The sequence below is a fragment of the Bos indicus x Bos taurus genome, chromosome 20 (genome assembly GCF_003369695.1).
Source record: "Bos indicus x Bos taurus breed Angus x Brahman F1 hybrid chromosome 20, Bos_hybrid_MaternalHap_v2.0, whole genome shotgun sequence".
Lineage (NCBI taxonomy): Eukaryota > Metazoa > Chordata > Mammalia > Artiodactyla > Bovidae > Bos > Bos indicus x Bos taurus.
Genome location: NC_040095.1, coordinates 31272362 through 31290967, shown reverse-complemented (window position 1 = coordinate 31290967; position 18606 = coordinate 31272362). Strand labels below are relative to the sequence as shown.

The 18606-nt window shown below is 47.0% G+C and overlaps 1 protein-coding gene across 1 annotated transcript in view; it reads left to right on the top strand.

Annotated features, from left to right (window-relative positions):
- Positions 1–9965, top strand: part of NIM1K (NIM1 serine/threonine protein kinase) — a 78255-nt gene extending 68290 nt beyond the window's left edge. The window contains exons 3-4 of the mRNA XM_027520293.1: positions 5757–6025; positions 9105–9965. Of these exons, the coding sequence (XP_027376094.1) occupies positions 5757–6025; positions 9105–9854 (1019 nt within the window). The 3' untranslated portion in view covers positions 9855–9965. The remainder of the gene's footprint in view (positions 1–5756; positions 6026–9104) is intronic.
- Positions 9966–18606: the final 8641 nt, after the last annotated feature.

Below are 18606 nucleotides of genomic sequence, written 5' to 3'. Positions count from 1 at the left end.
AAAGGAAGGAGAGCAAGAATCTGAGCTGTGTCCCCCCAGCCTGACTGTGAGGTTGATTCGGGCCAGCTATACTCTGGAAGAATGGTCGTGGCTCCTCTCAAGGCAGCTGCCTCTACACAGCACTCTCTAGGTTCTAATATCTTTTCCTTCCCCTTATCTCCTTGGTCCTAAAGACAGATTTTTGGTTGATCCACTCTAGGTTTGAAAAATTTGAATTAGTTGTTGACACTTAATGATTAGAATGATTGCATTACAATTCCGATGTCTCTTGAAAAACATTAGATTTGACAACACTGAGTCTACATTCCCAATAGTAACAATTGTCTGAAGTTGAGTAGCATCTGCCTCTTTGCTTTGAGGCATGTATTCTTCAGGACGCCACAGTCCCCACTACTCCCTGTTGTCTTACAGTAAGCCTGCCACCTTATTTCCACCCTAGCCTCTAGAGACATTTAAGTTTGCAAGCCCTGGTTTAAAGAATGTGTCAGTCTTTTCACTAAATTTGGAGAAAGGGGAGGTTTACCTTTCAAATTTCTCTGCTTCTTTCTTTCTCCTCTCTGCCACTACCCAGGGAGTCCTCTCTCTGCCATTGCTATCATCACCTCCGAAAACACTGCCCTTAGGCATCCTCTGCTCCTATCCATTCCCCATACTGCAGCCTGAGTACCCATTCTAAAATGGGAATCAGGGACTTCCCTGATGGTCTAATGATTAAGAATCCACTTTGCAATTCAGGGGACATGGGTTCGATTTCTGGTCAGGGAGCTAAGATCCCACATGCCTCGGAGCAGCTAAGCCCTCACACCACAACTAGAGAGCCTGCACATTCTAGAGCTTGTGCTCCACAACAGGAGAAGCCTTCAAGCTGCAACTAGAGAAATCCCATTCACTGTAAGGAAGACCCAGTGGAGCCAAAAAAAATTTTTTTTAAAAGAATAAAATGGAAATCAGATTATAACAATCCCTTAAAATCTTAAAATGTCTTCCCACATTTTAAGAATAAATGTTAATTTATGTTTTATTCTTCTCTAAAAATAAAGGCAATTAAAAAAAATTTGAAGTACAATATTATAATGGCCTTACAATATTATAATGGGCTTCCCTGATAAAAAGAAATTATATTACTTTCAGGTATACAACATAGTGATCCAATATTTTTATACAATACAAAATGATCACCATAAGTCATCTGTCACCATATAGAGTTATTATAATATTATTGACTATATTCCCTAACCTATATGTTACATCCCTGTGACTTTTATTTTATAACTGGAAGTTTGTACCTCGTAATCTATCTTTGTCAATTGAAAATGAAAAGCACAGACTAAAAGTTGAGAATAATCTTTTATTCAGCAGACAAAACTGAGGACTTAAGTGGGGGACACAGTCTCTCAGATATCTCTGAGAGATTGCTCTGAAGAGGTAGAGGAGGAGCCAGAATAGATAGGAGTTCTTGCAACAAAGACCAGGTAGTCAGAAGTCCAAAAGATTACTGTTAAAGAAAACCAGATATCCCAAGCTAAGGAATTCAGCGTTTTTCTATGTCTGGGAAGATGCAAGAGTCTGGACTCATTGAAACCATTCCTCGGATATGCTCCACCTCAGCTAATGGAGCCATTATCCTGTGCTTTCTCCTCCTGAGTCTCCTCGGGTGCAGGGGGCTGGGGTTGCGGATGGGGGTGACTTCGGGGTGACTGCTTGATGGCTGGCATCCCATTTCCGTCCCCAGTTCCCTCAGGGCTCACCTTCAGCGGCTGTAATGTGAAGGCTTGATGGCTGCAACATTCTTTGTTTACTGATAGGTCAGGCAACATTTTTTTTCACATATAACCTATTTCTTCATTTCCTTCCTCCAAAGCTATATTTCTTTCTTTTTAAAAAATATTTCTTTATTTGTCTGCATCAGGTTTTAATTGCAGCATGTGGGATCTTTTGTTGAAGTGCACAGGCGTCTCTCTAGTAGTCGTGGCAGGGCGGGCTGGCTTAGTTGCCCTGAGGCACGTGGGGGTCTTAGTTCCCCAACCAGGACTCGAATTTCCCCTGCCTTGGAAGGCAGATTCTTAACCACGGGACCACCAGGGAAGACCCAAGGCTACATTTCTTGAAATAACTTCGAAGGCTCTGGGTCATGTGACACCTGCCTACTGTTCCGGGCTGGTTAGTGACTCCTTCCCCTCCACCGCCCACCCCGCCGCCCCTTCAATTCCCAGTGTCCAACATAGTGGGATCTTCAAACACAAACACGACATCTTGCCCAGACCTGGCACGCTGTCCCCTTCCCATGGCCAGGTATTGGGCCTCCTTCCTCACTTCCTGGTCACAGGGTGTGTCACTTCTTAATGGGGAGCTGTCTGTTCTCCCATCTGCACCCCTTCCTAACACATGCCACAGTGTAATAAGGTTTTTCTCAAACCCTCTGTCTCATATGTCTGTCTTCTTCACCATCTGGAACACAGTAGGTACTGCCTGAACGTTTGTTGAAGGAGTGGACTTAGAGACCTAGTTCTCCATGGAACTGCGATTTCTACCACTTAGTGGCAATCCAGAACACCAGGGATTTTTAAATGTTTTCTATGATTATTCATTAGTGTTAGAGGAGGCATGGTGGAGGAAGCAGGTTGGGACTAGAGTGAGCAGGCATACTGCTGCTGCTGCTGCTAAGTCGCTTCAGTCGTGTCCGACTCTGTGCGACCCCATAGACGGCAGCCCACCAGGCTCCGCCATCCCTGGGATTCTCCAGGCAAGAACACTGGAGTGGGTTGCCATTTCATAGGGTGTAGAATTTCAGGAAGGGCTTCCCCTCACAGCTCCTCTCTTGCCTAACTCTGACCCCGGCCCTGGGAGGGCAGCCTCTGCTCACAACCACTCAGGTATACAACTGAAAAACCAAAACTAGGATGGTGTTTAAAGGGCGGTTTGAGACAGCGCCTGACCTGCACGCAGTGCGAGGAGCGAGCGTGCCGCTCCCGGGCGGGAGGGGGAGACAGAGGAGGACCCGCACCTGAACTGAAGCCGGGCGGGCGCTGGGAGGACCGGGCGGAGAGGCGGCCTCTCCTACCGGCAAGCTGCCAGACTGAAGGACGGAATTCACTATTCTCGCTCTTAAAAACAACAGCTCGCGCCCTACCTCCAGGTGATCTGCCCGACCCAGGGATCAAACCAGGTCTCCTGCATTGTGGGGATGGCTTTACAATTCCAAGTGTACTAAAAAACCATGGAACTGCACACTATGGGTGGATTGTGTGCTGTGAGAATTATAAAAAATAAATAAATAAATAAAATAACAGCTCGCCTAACGGGCTACGCAAAACCAAAGTTTCTGTTTCAGGTGAACAGCTGCCCGGATTCTTAATCCCAAAGACTGAAGAGTAGGAAAGCCACGACGAGAGAGGGGACCCCTACCCCACCTTATCCCACCCCCCGTACCCCGGGGGGATAGCCGGGGCTGTCCGTCCCTCTGCCTGGAGCATGGCCTGCGGAGGGAGGGCGCGGAAGCCCCCAGGGTTCCGCTCGGTAGAGCCTCCCCCACGATGTTGCGATATTGCGGACACCCTGAGCCAGCGTGGTCACATCAGGCACCGGGAAATCCTGCCGCTGTCTTCTGGGAGACCTATGACCTACTTTAACAAAACCACTGACACTCTTACTTTAAACTAGCTGCTTCTATTTTCACGACTGTAAGATAGAAGCTCAGCTGGTAAAGAATCCTCCTGTAAAGCAGGAGACCCCGATTTGATTCCTGGGTTGGGAAGATGCCACGGAGAAGGGATAAGTTACCCACGCCAGTATTCTTGGGCTTCCCTAGTGGCTCAGAGTCCACCTGCAATGCAGGAGACCTGGGTTCGATCTCTGGGTTGGGAAGATCCTCTGGAGAAGGAAATAGCAACCCACTCCAGTATTCTTGCCTGGAGAATTCCATGGACAGAGGAGCCTGGCGGGCTACAGTCCATGGGGGTCACAAAGAGCGGGACACGACTAAGGGATTGAGGACACACACTGTGCCAAAGTTCTTCAAAGCAGTTGTTTTTCAAGTAGGTCAAATAGGAGCCTTGCCATCCTGTGTTCTCAGAAGTTTTCTTGCCTGGAAAATTATCAAAGTCTGGTCCAGTTTGAGCAAAAACATGAAGTGTCAGTTTTTAGTAGAGATTCATTCATTTTCAAACATTAACCATTTTTAATACGTAATTCATTGATGTTAATTGTATAATTAATTGTAGGAAAATTAAAAAAGGAAAACCATCCGTGATCCCCCTATTAATAATATAACTATTCTAAGCATTTGGTGTATTATCTTGCCAGATTTTTTTCCTATGCAAATGCATATTTGTGTTTTTCCTCATGTTCTTTGTTTTTAATGTTTATTTATTTATTGGTTGCGTGGAGTCTTTGTTGCTTCATGCAGGCTTTCTGTAGCTGCACTGCATAGGTGTCTCATTGCAGTGGCTTCTCTTGTTGCAGAGCACAGGCTCTAGAGTGTGGGGTTCAGTAGTTTGGCTCATGGGTCTAGTTGTCCTGCAGCATGTGGGATCTTCCAGGACCAGGGATCCTACCCATGTACCCTGCATTGGCAGGTGAATTTTTAACCACTGAACCACCAGGGAAGTTCCCTCACATGTTCTATATTGAATATCTTTCCATGTCTATCAATAAAGATCAAGATCATTATTTTAATCACTGCACATACCATTTTGATAGCTCTGTACCATTGTGGAGATAGGTGAACCACATTTTATTTTAACTATATCTCTTGCTAGACTCCTAAGCTGTTCTCTGTATCACCGAAGTCTTCTTACACAAGCAATCTTGTATATGCATCAGATTATTTAAGATTAACTGCCAAAATGGAAAAAGTCTGGGTAAAGTATTCGACCATTTTTAAGGCTCTCAAGATGTAAAACCAAACTACAATCCAGAACCATCTTACCAACTAGTCCTCCCACCAGTGGTACCTTGCAGTGCCCATCTCCTCATGGCTCTCTAACACTTCACCCACACTGAGCACTGATGCTTTCCATGCTGGTACATGGTGTGCCAGGCACTGACAACGTCAAATCAGAATGCAGCCCAGGCAGGAAGAGGGTAGGAGGAAGAAACGAGTAAGGAGTCATCATTTTCAGGGCAGGGTGCTGAGATTATTGTATAGAGAATACACAGAAATTGGATGTCATCTTCCGGGGACAGGTGTCATAGAAGGCTTCCTGGAAGAGGTTGTTTCTGAGGCTGGCCGTGAAGAATCATCTGTCATTAACCAAGTAAAGATAGGGAAGGAGTGATGAGCCAGATAGAGAAATAGTCCTGGTAGACGCAGGTAGAGAAGAGATCTCAGGTGTGAATGTAAAAGACCTTTTCAGTGAACTGCAAAGCATCCTGTAATGAACTGAAGGGTACATGGGGAGGTGGGGACCATGGACAGGAATGATGGACAATGAGGCTGAAGGGGTGGCTTGGACCTGATCAAGAGAGTCTCTGTTGGCTACGTAGAAGTGCTTTCTCCAGAAAACTGGATAAACCTCACCAAACTGAAACCTCCTGGGGAGGCAGAAGTTGGCATTAAAACCTATACATGGTAGAGTCATACTGATCCCAGGGACCAGCACTGATGTTGAACTCGGAAATTGCTAGGAGCTCTCTGAGCTATAAACAGCCACTTAACCTCTTTGTCTATTAAAATAAAAATAAAGGGACTAGGTTCCTTCCAGTTCTAAGCAGCTATGAACTCAGGCACATCCTTTGACTTTTTTCTTTTTTTCCAGAAAAAGTGGCTATTAAGATCCTGGATAAGACCAAGTTAGACCAGAAAACTCAAAGGCTGCTATCCCGTGAAATCTCCAGCATGGAAAAACTGCACCATCCCAACATCATCCGCCTTTATGAGGTCGTGGAGACTCTATCCAAGCTCCACCTGGTGATGGAGTATGCAGGGGGAGGGGAGCTCTTTGGGAAGATCAGCATGGAAGGGAAGTTCTCAGAACCAGAAAGCAAGCTCATCTTCTCCCAGATTGTGTCTGCCGTGAAGCACATGGTGAGCAGGGTGAGGAGGGAGGATCTAGCTCCCATTCCCCCCACAATGGAAGCATGGAGCTTTAGTTTACCGTTGTCTAAGCCAGCAGTCTTCAAACTTTTGGGCACTGGGGACTAGTTTTGTGAAAGACAAGTTTTCCATGGACCAGGGCAGGGGGTGGTTTCAGGATGGTTCTCATAAGGAGCTTGCAACCTAGATCCCTCCCATGCACCGATCACAGTAGGTTTCGAACTCTTTTGAGTATCTAATACCCTTGGCAGAGCTCAGGCAGTAACGCGAGTGACAGGGAGCAGCTGTAAACACAGGTGAAGCTTCACTTTCTTACCCGCCACTCACTTCCTGCTGTGCAGCCTGGTTCCTAACAGGCCATAGGCCAATACTGGGAGTCGGGGCCCCCTGATCTAAGCATCCCCGAGGGCTTCAGTCCTTTATAAGGGCAGATAGCAGTCCCTTCCGTGAGAGTCAGATGTCTGGCTGGGATTGTGCTCCTGACCTCCAAAGCGATGCCCAGGGGTCTCAGTTACATTTGTAGCCTCCTGGCTTCTGCGGAAGTTGGAGGAGTCACTCTGGGCAGCCAGATGACTGATACCCATTCCCTGGCCACACCCATTCCTCCAACCCCGTCTTCTGGTACTCAGAGAGCTGGCTTCTCGCTGCTTCTTGGCCTTGCCTTCCTCCTGTGTCTAGGATGCCCTCTCCCCGCTTATCACGCCTCACAGTCCGATCTCATCCACACTTTGTGACCCAGCTCAGCTTGTCTCTGTGAAGCTTTCTTCAGTCTGGGCTCAGCCCGCACTGATCTTGATGCCTTTGGTGAACTCTTCTAGTTCTTCTGCCTCTGTGCTCAGCACACTAACACTTGCTTGTGTCTTTCTGATTTTAGTTCTCTGATTATTTCTTTAAATAAATCTGGTTTCCGTAAGCACACTCCCCCTGATTCTCCTGTGTCCTCTCTATCAACAGCCATATTACTGGGCACACAGGAGGAATCAGACTTGCAGTCCTGACCACCACTTGTACCACTCTGTTAGTGCAGAAGTTTTGGCCACCCTCTTTGCCCAGCCCTCAAAGTAACTGGCAGGAAGAGACACTTTTCTGGGATCTGTGTTAGCTGAGAAGCTGTATCTTTTGCTCCTCTTCTTGGATGTCGTGAGATAAGAACTGGAATCAGTGAGCTCCTGGCCAAATTATTAGCAGGGTATTAGTGCCCTAGGGACCCCAAAATCACATTTGAGAGGGAGAGGGGGAAGAAAAAGAAGTGAGCAAGGGAGAACCTAAGCCTGATAGTGGTGGCTGTGGTACCACCGATTGTCACCTAAGTGACTCTGTGCTGGGGTGGACTTTCCCCAGGCCGAGAACTAAGCCAGACCTATACCACGCACAATGGTGAAGCTCCAATACTTTGGCCACCTGACGCGAACAGCCAACTCATTGGAAAACACCTTGATGCTGGGAAAGTTTGAGGGCAGGAGAACGGGACAACAGATGACGAAATGGTTGGATGGTATCACCGACTCAGCAGACATGAGTTTGAACAAACTCTGGGAGATAGTGAAGGACGGGGAAACCTGGACTGCTGCAGTCCATGGAGTCACGAAGAGTCGGATATAACTGAGCGACTGAACAACAAATACCAAGCAGTGGAGCAGATGGTCAGAGTCTTCCACATTCTACTCAGAAAAGAGATCTGGCAGGAGAGCAGAGAGGATCCAGCAATCGAGAATGCAGACTGAGTCCTCTGAGGCTCTATACCATGACTTTCTCCAGCTCTCAGGTCTCCAAAAAGAAAGGATGACAGGCATAGATCTGGATTTTATTGGGTTTGCTTCCTGTATGCCGGGACCATGCTGAACACTGCAGATACAGCATCACGTTCAGTTCTCACAAGAGCTTTGTGTGTGTGTTAGTTGCTCAGTCTTGTACGACTCTTTGCCACCCCATGGGGTGTAACCCACCAGGCTCCTCAGTCCATGAGATTTTCCAGACAAGAATACTGGAGTGGGTTGCCATTTCCTTCTCCAGGGGATCTTCCTGACCCAGGGATTGAACCGGGGTCTCCTGCATTGCTGGCAGACTCTACCATTTGAGCTACCAGGGAAGCCCATACAAGAGCCTTAGGAGGTGGTTCTCAGTGTTCTGTTTTACAAAGAAGGAAGCTGACATTCACATACACAACTGGCATAGTTGAACCTAGAACTAATAAAAATGTCAGGCTCCGAAGCTTGGATTCTTACCCCAGAAGGTCCATCTGGAAAAGTAGCATTAAACCATTTCCCAAGTGCCCTTGGCATTAAACTGGTCAAGAGTCTTCAAGCTTGTCTGGATCCAGAATGCAAGGGTGGGATGGGATCTGCTGCCAGAAACTTGTCCACTATAAATTGCTCCCTTCTACTGAATTGTATAAAGTTAGAGGAGCCCATCCAAAGGAGCAGGGGTAGGGGGTCGGAGGAGGGCTCTTTTTCTTCTTGAGGTTGGCCCTAGTCGAGAGATTGCTCAGCCAGGAAAACCTGCATATGGTCTCAGAGGTGAAGGATTAACTGTCTCATTGTGTTTCACAAGATCTAGGTCTTTCTCATTCTCTCTCTCTTTAGTCACTAAGTCTTGTCCAATTCTTGTGACTCCATGGACTGTAGCCTGCTAGACTCCTCTGTACATGAGACTCTTCAGGCAAGAATACTGAAGTGGGTTGCCATTTCCTTCTCTGGGGGATCTTCCTGACCCAGGAATTGAACCCGGATCTCCTGCATTGCAGGCAGATTCTTTACCAACTGAGCTAGGAGGGAAGCCCATCTAGGCCTTACTTTTGGCACTAATTCCTAAGTCCACGTCAGGGACAGACTCCAGCTTTGACTCCACAGAAAAGAACCTTTGGTCTGCTTGGAGGGTACAGGTGTTACATTTGGCTAAAGGTTATGCCAGGGCAGCTTGCAAGGTCTGAGATCTGATATGACTTAAGTTGATTTCCATTGAATTTCTGTTGTTACACCAACATCACCTCACTGTTTCAGAGCAACTGCTGCATCTTTAATGTTGGCTTTTACTTTGAGAATGACTTTCCCTCCTTTGTCTTTTTCCACAGCATGAAAACCAAATTATTCACAGAGATCTGAAAGCAGAAAATGTGTTCTATACCAATAATACTTGTGTGAAGGTGGGCGACTTTGGATTCAGTACAGTCAGTAAAAAAGGTGAAATGCTGAACACTTTCTGTGGGTCTCCACCCTACGCGGCGCCTGAACTTTTTCGAGATGAGCACTACGTCGGCGTTTATGTGGACATCTGGGCCTTGGGGGTGCTTCTCTACTTCATGGTGACTGGCACCATGCCATTTCGGGCAGAGACCGTGGCCAAACTGAAGAAGAGCATCCTGGAAGGCACCTACAGCGTGCCTCCACACGTGTCGGAGCCCTGCCTCCGCCTCATCCGGGGAGTCCTCCAGCCAGTACCCGCCGAGAGGTACGGAATCGACTCCATCATGAACAATGAGTGGATGCAGGGGGTGCCATATCCCACCCCTTTGGAGCCTTTCCAGCTAGATCCCAAACATTTGTCAGAGACCAGCAGCCTCAAAGAAGAAGAAAATGAGGTCAAAAGCACTTTAGAACACTTGGGCATTACGGAAGAGCACATTCGCAATAACCAAGGGAGAGATGCCCGAAGCTCCATCACAGGGGTCTATCGAATTATTCTGCATAGAGTCCAAAAGAAAAAGGCTTTGGAAAGTGTTCCAATAATGATACTACCAGACCCTAAAGACAAGGACCTAAAGAAAGGATCCCGTGTCTATAGAGGCATAAGACACACATCCAAATTTTGTTCAATTTTATAAATTGCATTAGATTGCTGGTAATTAACTAAGATCGTTGTTGCTGCTTTTAAATTTTTTTCACCAACTTGAGTGGAGACTTTTTGTAATTTTTAAATAAATTTAAATTTAAGATATGCATTTCCCCCTGCCCCTCCCAAACGTTTGTTAGCTCAGATTCTAGCTTGGTTTGCAATCTTGTCTTATTCTCAAACTCTAGCCTTCATTCAGTTAATCGAGGAATATTTACAGTGCCAGCCACGTGCTACGCACGATTTAAGGTGCTGCAAAATAGGATGGCCAAGCAGTCCAGGGTACTGTGTTCAGATAGCAGTATCCCCTAGAGGTGTGGGTTTGAACCCCACTGCTGAATGAATTTCCCAGCTAGCTCAATGGTAAAGAAGCTGTCTGTCAATGCAGGAGACACAAGAAACATGGGCTCAATCCCAACGATCCCCTGGAGGAGGAAATGGGCAACCCATTCCAGTATTCTTGCCTGGAGGATCCCCACGGACAGAGGAGCCTGGGGGGCTGCAGTCCATGAGATCGCAAAGAGTCAGACAGGACTGAGCAGACACATTGCGTTACATTACCATATACCAGGCACTGTTTAAGATCCTGCAAAATCAAAAATAGGCCAAGTCCTTCCTCTCCTGTGTGGGATAGTCTTGTGCTGAACAAACGTACCAACAACAGCAACAACATTTTCTAAAATATCAGATAGTAATAGATGCTACACAGATAATTCAAATACAGTAATCTGATATTAGAGGCTTGCCACTTTGTATGTTTTGGAAGGCCGGTTTGTGTAGCCGACGATCTGAGATCTGAATGAGAGCAGGAGTGACTTGGAAAGCCAGCTGTGAGCATCAAGCAATGAAGGGTTTGAGACATGGTTCTTTTCTAACAGAGCCTAGGACAGAGGCTCCAGGTAGAGTGATTGATTTGGGAAGTGATCCTAGAGAGCAGGAAGGAGGGTAGAGGAGAGAAGCAGGGAGGATCATTACAGGGTGGCCCATGCTCCAGGTGACTGTCACCCAGTCCTGTAGGATGCTCTGAGGAGCCTTATGAAACACATCTGAGGAGTCTGCCCAGGGTACTAAAAGGGAAAGTGTCTATCCAGCTGCTCTTGGGGCCCTACGATGCCACCTGCACCTCCAGATTGTGATAAGTGAGGGCCACGGGGGCTCCCCATGCTTCTCATGCCTTAGAGCCGGGGCAACCCCAGGGCAGGAAGTAAGAGGTACACACAGTTGGCCCTGGGACAAGATGCAGTCAAATAGGGCCTGCGTGAAGCCACCAGCTTGCCCCAGTGATTGCTGCATCAGTGGCTGGAGAAGGAAGTGTGGCTGAAAGGATCTGAAATCGGTGGTCGGACACAGCCCACCCCCAGCCCTCCTCATATTCTTCTTCCATTGAAGTCTGATCCATTGCTGTCATTCTCCTTCATGGGGTGAGAGCTGGAAGGACTTAATGCAGTAGGATTAGTCAAATAAGTCCCAGGGGTGATTCTCAAGTTCCAGGTCACCAGAATCACCCAGAAGGCGTGTTAAAACAGACTATGAGGCCCTGCCCCCAGTTTTGGAGTCAGAAGTGAAAGTGTTAGTTGCTTAGTCAGTTTATGTCATTCACTCAATCGTGTCCGACTCTTTGTGACCCCATGGACTGCAGAACGCCAGGCTTCCCTGTCCATCACCAACTCCCAGAGGTTGCTCAAACTCATGTCCATCGAGTCGGTGATGCCATCCAACCATCTCATCCTCTGTCTTCCCCTTCTCCTCCTGCTTTCAATCTTTCCCAGCATCAGGGTCTTTTCCAATGAGTCAGTTCTTCACATCAGGTGGCCAAAGTATGGAAATACAAATTCTTCAAGAGGGTCCTTGACGGTCATGGTGAATCATTTCCGACTCTTTGCGACCTCATGGACCATACAGTCCCTGGAATTCTCCAGGCCAGAATACTGGAGTGGGTAGCCTTTCCCTTCTTCAGAGGATCTTCCCAACCCAGGGACTGAACCCAGTTCTCCAACATTGCAGGGGGATTCTTTACCAGCTGAGTCACAAAGGAAACCCAAGAATACTGGAGTGGGTAGCATATCCCTTCTCCAGGGGATCTTCCTCACCCAGGAATCTAACCAGGGTCTCCTGCATTGCAGGCGGATTCTTTACCAACTGAGCTATCAGAGACTGTCATGGCAAGAAAAATCAATTCTGCTTCCATCTATTGGTGCCCAGACTTGTATATTTTAACAGCAAGGAGCATATATTTATGAGCCAGTGTTAAAGCATGTATACTGAATCCTGGGAGTCAGCACCCCAACCCTGCAGGATGTTGTCCTATGGCCAGTGTCTTAATTGAGCTGCTCCATTGCTCTGTCTCTGCTGGCTGCTTCTACTGCTGAGGTACTTAATAAGAGAAGTACATCCCATGGTCATGTGCCCGTTGCCCCCACTGCTTTTACCAAAGATGTGGTATTTGAGGCAATGGTATGTAATATACATGACAATGGATCAGGTATTCTCTAGGACCTCGCATGATGGTCTTGGAGGATTACACTCAAGACAGGAAAGGTGAACCTATATCCTGTGTAGATGTCAGCTCTGTGAGGATGAATCGTTGCTTTGTCTGTCCGAATGTATGACTCTGTGGATCTGATAATGCTCAGCTCACAAGGAGATCTGCTTGGTCCCTTGGTGACCCATAATCAGGTGCTCAGTCTCTCCTAGGGCCCAGAAACATGCCGAGAGCCTGAGGAGATCTCTGTTGCAGAAAGCGTGGCTCACTCCCGGATCCTGCAGGGCTGTCTATAACCTTCTGCAGGGGTGGCCAAAGAACACACAGTGTTCTTAAGCACCACTTAGACAGAGTAGCAATGCAGTTTGCAGTGAAGCCTGAAACTACTGTAGGTCTTTTTTCTGTAGCATCCACCTGAAACCAGCAGCCCTGATAAATGGGCTGGAGGAATATACCAGGTGCAACGTGTGTTTCCAAAACCCAGAGAGGCCTACTAAACCCCGTGTCTCTATCTCAGTGATAAAGGGTACAAGGTGCAACATACAGAGATGTGCCTCAAGTCACTGGTCTCTACATGCTTCATCAGTGTGGCCTGGCCCCTCCATTTTCATAGGACTTATCACCCACACTCTGACACACACGTCTTAGTACGGCCTCTGTAGGACTCGTTACTTTCTGATGACACATCCACCTAGAATGCTGTCGTATGGACCAGCATAAAGTGCTGCAGAGTGTCCAGATGATGAAGGTCCTTTTAGACTATCTTGTGACGTAGAGCAGGAGATTTCACATTGCCTCGGGACAATAGAATAAGTAAGAATTTCTGTCTATCCCAGAAAAGTGTAAACTTCTTTTTAATTTTAAATTTATTTATTTTTTAATTGAAGGTTAATTGCTTTCCAGAATTGTGTTGGTTTCTGCCAAACATCAATATAAATCAGCCTTAGGAATACACATGTCCCTTCCTCCTGAACCTCCCTCCCACCCTCCTCCCCATCCCACCCCTCTAGGTTGTTACAGAGCTCTGGTTTGAGTTCCCTGAGTCATACAGCAAATTCCCATTGGCTATTTTATATATGGTAATGTAAGTTTCCATGTTACTGTCTCCATATGTCCTAACCTCTCCTTCTCCCCAACCCCTGCCCCCGGTGTCCATAAGTCTGTTCTGTGTGCCTGTGAACTGCTTTTAATCCTCCCTTTTGATGTAAAATGAAAATGAAAATTTCCCCCCAAATAGCTGCATATCAATGCTAGAGTCTTTGTGTAAAATGCACACCCAATATGGCGGTGAAAACTGAGACTAACAGCGGTCCACCATCATTAGCCATCTGCTCTTTCAGAGTCTGATGAGTAAATTAAAGTAAGTTGACGAAGTTATGATGGAAGCCATTACCTTTGGGTCCTTTATTCTCCCATGGTGACACTGATGGATGCATTTCCTCATGTGGTTACTTACGAGTTATTAACATGGCTGGGGAGATGACATACTTTCAGAGGTCTCCATGTGGTGCCTCCTCTCAAAATGGTTCTTACTCCACAGGTCAGGGGTCTAAATGTGTTTATCCCAAATAGGTACTTGGAGATGAAGGAAAGGACCCCAAGATGAGACCCCCAGTGTGGGATAGACTTTGGCCAGAGCTCCAGCCACCACCTGGTTCCCACAGGTCTCCATCCCCTCTGTCTACATGTAGGGCTGTAATGGTACTTGGGGTTCTCTGGTGTCCACTTCAGTTCACACCTTTTATCCAACAGGCCTTAAACATCCTGGGTGCGCGTATCATAGGCACTTGTAGCAGGGCCTTTCTTCATGGAATCTTGGCTCCCCCCTCACTGCGCACTGGATCTGTAAATTAACTCAGATCTGGAATCATAATTTTCTTATTGTGACAGGCTATACCAGCCTGCTGCTCACAGCTTGTCTCTTTTCTTTCCTTTTTGGTTATACAAGTCAAGTAACACTCTACAAATTGTCACTCAGAACTCTGATCTGTTAGCAATTGTCCCAAAGCCCTGCAAACCAAGCTCCTGGACTCCCCCTCTAGCCTCACTGCCCATTTTACTATGCCAACCTCGCCTCTGACATTTAAATAATGGTACATGGCCTCTGCCATTCTGGAATCCCATGCATGCCCTGTTTCATGACAGCACTTTCTACTGTCATCCCTGCCTGCAGGGGGCGGTCGTCACTGAGCTTGTGGGAATTGGGGTGCCCCCTTCCTCCCCACTGCAGTCTTTGTTCCTGCGTGAAGGCAGTGTCCTGGGAACTTAGGTGGTTCTTCAGTCTCACATAATGAATCCATTCTAACAGCAACACCTCTTGGAACTTTCTGAGCCTTTCCTTAATCATGTAGCACAGCAGTTCCACCATCTCCACCTCGCTGGTATGCCAGACTCACATCCAAACCTCAGTAGCCATCCCAGCAGTGATATCAGGACCAGCTTCAGGTGACCTTCACCTCACGGGGACAGGCTCCCATGATAATAAAGTCTCCGTCATCCTGCCTCAACCTCCATCCCCAGCTCCCTATCCTCGGGGCCCACTCGCACACATTCCCCTCTGGTTCCTGACAGTAGCATATTAGCCAGCTTCTGTAATCCCCTCAGTGTCTAGGTGCTTTCTCCCTGACAGAGGTTGTATTTCTCTGCTCAGACTGTTGAGACAGGACCAGTTCCTTGTTTGGAGAATAATGGTCTTGGAAGAACATCTTGAGGTCAAGCATCCTCGGTGTCGGTCTCACCAGTGGTCTTGGCAGGCTCTTCAGGAAAGGAAGTACGAGCTGCTCCTACCAGCCCCACACTCGAGGGATCCTGGTCTTCAGCATTGCAGGCTCTTCTACCCTGTTTGCCCTGCCTTGTCCTGCTCTTGCTACTGAGGCTGCGACTTTGATACGGAATGGTCAAGACTGAGTATTTCATTTCCTTTGCAGCTCAGCCTGCCTTACAGTAGACCTGGTGCCTGTTTTATGTAGTGTTCTCTCTGCTGCAGGAGAGAAGCTCTCCTTAACTCTCACTTCAAAGGCTTTTAGTATACCTTGAGCTGATTGTTGTCACTGTTCAGTCTCAGTCATGTCTGACTCCTTGTGACCCCAGGGACTGCAGCACGCCAGTCTTTCCTGTCCTTCACCATCTCCTGGAGCTTGCTCAAACTCGAGTCCATGGAGTCAATGATGCCATCCAACCATCTCATCCTGCCCCACCATTTCCTCCTGCCCTCAACCTTGAGCTGACAGTTGACTTAAACCTGTCATTGCCCCCCACAAACCCCAAAAGGTTTCTGAAACAGTTAACAAAAGCTAGCCAAATCCGGAGACTTTTATCATTGCCCCATTCCATCAGGTGCCATATGATCCAGTATTTCACCTTCCATCTGTACCTACAGACCACAGGCTCAGCAGGAATCGTGCTGCTCCTGCAAGCCAGGGTTGTCAGCACCCTGCTTACCAACAGCACATCAGCGTTCTATTGACAGTGCCATGAGACAGAAGTCCATCATGTGTCTCTTGGGGTTAAGATCCAAATGGCATCAGGCCTGGTTCCTTATCAGGGGAGCACCCACTGCCTTGCTCTTACCTGCTCCTAGAGGTGGCTCATTGAAGGCAATGGCACCCCACTCCAGTACTCTTGCCTGGAAAACCCCATGGACGGAGGAGCCTGGTAGGCTGCAGTCCATGGCGTCGCTACGAGTCAGACACGACTGAGCAACTTCACTTTCACTTTTCACTTTCATGCATTGGAGAAGGAAATGGCAACCCACTCCAGTGTTCTTGCCTGGAGAATCCCAGGGACAGAGGAGCCTGGTGGGCTGCTGTCTATGGGGTCGCACAGAGTCGGACACGACTGAAGTGACTTAGCAGCAGCAGCAGCAGCAGAGGTGGCCCATATGCCTTGGCTCGTGATCTCCTTTCCCCATCTTCAAAGTTAGCAATGGGCCATCTCTTTGGTTATCCTTTTATAGACACATCTCATTCAGACTACAGCCCAGAAAGGTTCTCTGCTTTTAAGGGACCCTGTGATTATGTTGGGCCTATCTGGACAATCTAGGATATCTCCGTTACAAGGTCTTCAACCTTGATCATTTCTGGTTTTACCATGTAAGGTCACATACTCATAGGTTCCCAGAGGCAGAGATCTTTGGCTGGGGTGTGGGAACCATTCTGCCTACTGCAAATAGCAGTGGGGTTTTTGCCATGACTGTCAGTAAACCAGCTCCAACCATCTATCCTGAGAGTCAGGCTGTTCTGGGTACCAACTGTATTAGCCTGGCTTCTCCAAAAGAACAGCCTGAGACAGAGGCTTCCATGTAAGTCATTTATTTGGGAACTGTTCCTACAATGCAGGAATGAAATATAAAAGAGGCAAGCCAATAAAAGGATGTATTGCCAAATTGGCTGAAGTGAAGTGAAGTGAAAGTCGCTCAGTCATGTCTGACTCTGTGGGACCCCAAATTCTCTAGGTAGCCTATCCCTTCTCCAGGGGATCTTTCCGACCCAGGATTGAACCAGGGTCTCCTGCATTGCAGGTGGATTCTTTACCAACGGAGCTATCAGGCAACTGGTAGTTCAGCAGAGGAACTGCCAGCCTGGAAGGCTTCCCTGCCCAGGCGAGGGAAGCGGGGAAGCATTTCTCGACCAGCAAGTAAGGATCCACTGCTGTCAAGAGTGGTCCTGTGGGAGCTTAACTTCTCTACACTTCTGGGCCATGAAATTATGAGTTCCAATGACCTCTGTGTGGACCTCGTATCACAGTGAGACCAAAGTGAGGGGTGTGCAGCAGGAATCCGAGAAGAGGTACTATCATATTCTCTGAGATCCCAGTCAGAGACCGCATGGACATAGCTGTCACAAATGCGACTGCTGTAGAAGGCAGGGCAAAGGAGGCCTGAAGTGGGGCCCACAGACCGAAGGCTCTAAGGCTGGAGTAAGTGAAGCGCAAGTGTTAGTCACTCAGTCATATCCAACTCTTTGCAACCCCATGGACTGTAGCCTGCCAGGCTCCTCTGTCCACGGAATTCTCCAGGCAAGAATACTGAAGTGGGTAGCCCTTCCCTTCTCCAGGGGATCTTCCTGACCCAGGGACTGAACCTAGGTCTCCTGCACTGCAGTTAGATTCTTTATCATCTGAGCCATCAGGGACGCCCAGGGTGGAATAAACTTGGCGTATGTGAGGAGCAGAGAAGGCAGGGGCAATGAAAACATAGGAGGCCTTAGTAGTACTGAGTAAGCAGTGGCCAGATGCCTCAGGACTTGGCAAGTTTGAATAACGAAATCTGATATGTAGGGTGAGAAGTGCTTACTACTCAGGTAGTCCAGGCAGCCTTCAGGGAGGAAGCAGATCTTGAGCAGAGATCCCCAAAGGTCAACAAGGCTTTGCTAAGATGAAGTGGAGGTGCTAGTTTAATAGCATGCAGAAACAGCTGGAGACAAAAGGAAGCTTTAGTTCAAAACTTTCATTATTTTTTTACTCTATTTTTTACTTTTATTACTCTGCACAGTAATGAAATAAGACAAAGAAAAGGTGAATTCTTTGCTTTGCACTTCTAAACATTTAAAATGAAAAGTAAAAAAAAAAAATAAGTAAAAAACAAAAACAAAAAAACAAAATGAAAAGTACATTTTTTGTTATAAGCTAGACCCCTGATAATATATAAACTTTCTGAGGCTTGGTATTCATAATCTTCAGCACCATAGTATTGACTTAGTACTAGTTTGACGGGGAAAAAAATAAAAAATCACAGGTCAATTATTTCTTTCTCCCACTAAACTAGGAAAAAAATAGGAACTTCTAATTTAATTAAGAGTGGTTGCTAGAAATTTTAAAGGAAGTGTTTGCTTTTATATGAAGATTACATAGCTCTAATTATTTAAAGATCCTGTTACATCCCTTGGTCTCTCCATTTCTATTTTAGTGTGTCAGGACATTTCAAACAGCAAACAAGAGATGAAGGGTATCAACCAAGTCCCAGGAGGATGGGAAGTAGCTGTCTGCATCTGTGAGTTCTGTCTAGCATTCATCTTCAGTGTACTTACCACTGTTCATGAAATAAACAAAATCCAGAAAGTAAAAAAAAAAAAAAGTTAACCGCAAAAACTCCAAAAAGGAGAAGGGGAAGGATAGAATTCTCAAAGTCATATTAATTAGGATCTTAGACTTTGCAGAATTAGGATCTAGAATTCCTAGAACTGCAGGATTAGAGAACACAGGCCTTATCTTCTATCACCCAGAGAAATTGGGAGACGGGCCCCGAAAATAAAATCATTACTAA